A 1,266-nucleotide genomic window follows, 5' to 3' on the forward strand; every position below is an offset into this window, starting at 1 on the left:
TCATCTACAGAAGTCCATCTATAGAAGGCAAACAAAACTGGTTACTCATTTTGAACACCTCATGATACAAATGAAAATGGGGCAAAATAAAACACACCCATTTATGAAGGAGCAAGCCTTGTTCTCTGGACATGTGGGGGTTGAGGCCATGACAGCCTTTAGAGCACAGGTGATGTACACCTACAGAACGACACCTGATCAGTAAAACAACTCCCAGAACTCACCCACAGAACTACAGCCCAAATTACAATACCAAGCCACTATCATCTTGCTGGAATCTGAAAGCCTCTAACTGAAACTGCAGCTTGTCACTCTGAATACGACGCATGAAGCTGGAAGTGGAGCCTGTAAGCTTTGCATCTACCAGGCACCTGAAGAGAATGCGTGGAGGGGAGCCTGTAAGCTTTGCGTCTACCAGGCACCTGAAGAGAATGCGTGGACAGGCAAAATACAAAATAAGTGAATACAATTTTAGGCTCCGTTTGCAACAGGGAAATTGAGCGGTTCTTTACTAACCCATGGTTCTCAATAAAGGAATATCTTGGAGAGGTGGTGTTCACACCAGGGGCCGCAGTAGCCACACAACCATCCACAAAGATGCGCAGAGGAACATGGTTGTATTGCTTCACAGAAGCTTCAAGCTTCAGGAATTGCCCTAGGAAGTACTGATTGGATGGCCTCTCAAACATCCAGTCATCTGAAATGAAAGTCACATTGGCAACACTACCTAGTCACTTATTGAAGCTATAACACTTAAATACATATTACCAGTCATGAGCCTCAAGGAGATCACCAGAACTTCCTCTGCAACTTTAGTTGCAGCAAAAGGAACCCAAGCGGGCAACAAGATATTGCTGCTTACATTATACAACCTATTGGGAGAAGTAAAAGAGGATTAAGTGTCAGTTTTGGTCAAACTTCTTAGACAAAGTAGTTTACTACCTTGAATACTGGCACTATTACAGCTGCACAGCCTCCTAAACAAAGGAGTTTACTACCTTGAATAGTGGCACTCAATTCCAACAGCTGCTACATCAGCCCTTACAATGGGAGTTCCTACTAAAGCCGCAGGAGTATAGAGGAGGTTGAATGTATACACAAGCTCATTATCAGTCATCTGAAAGCAGTATAAGTGGTTAATTATTGGACAGACCTAACTTTTACACAAATTCTACAGTAGACCTACATGCAGCCACTCACCACCAGAGAGCTGTCACTCAAAGCTCATACTCAAATACAAGAACTTCAGCTTCTGGATTCTCCTCT

At 43.4% G+C, this 1,266-nt stretch overlaps 1 protein-coding gene across 1 annotated transcript; it reads right to left on the reverse strand.

The window, feature by feature from the left end:
• Positions 1-5: 5 nt before the first annotated feature.
• On the reverse strand, positions 6-1,266 carry LOC107681603 (zona pellucida sperm-binding protein 3-like; the record flags this gene model as incomplete). Its single annotated transcript, XM_016477912.1, has 7 exons — positions 1,201-1,266; positions 999-1,117; positions 769-872; positions 517-697; positions 254-371; positions 98-180; positions 6-18 (listed from the first exon to the last, which is right to left on the reverse strand). Coding segments are annotated over exons 2-7 (618 nt in total), but the record flags the coding sequence as incomplete, so codon positions are not given.

Source organism: Sinocyclocheilus anshuiensis, unplaced genomic scaffold (genome assembly GCF_001515605.1).
Source record: "Sinocyclocheilus anshuiensis isolate Anshui unplaced genomic scaffold, SAMN03320099.WGS_v1.1 scaffold18295, whole genome shotgun sequence".
Lineage (NCBI taxonomy): Eukaryota > Metazoa > Chordata > Actinopteri > Cypriniformes > Cyprinidae > Sinocyclocheilus > Sinocyclocheilus anshuiensis.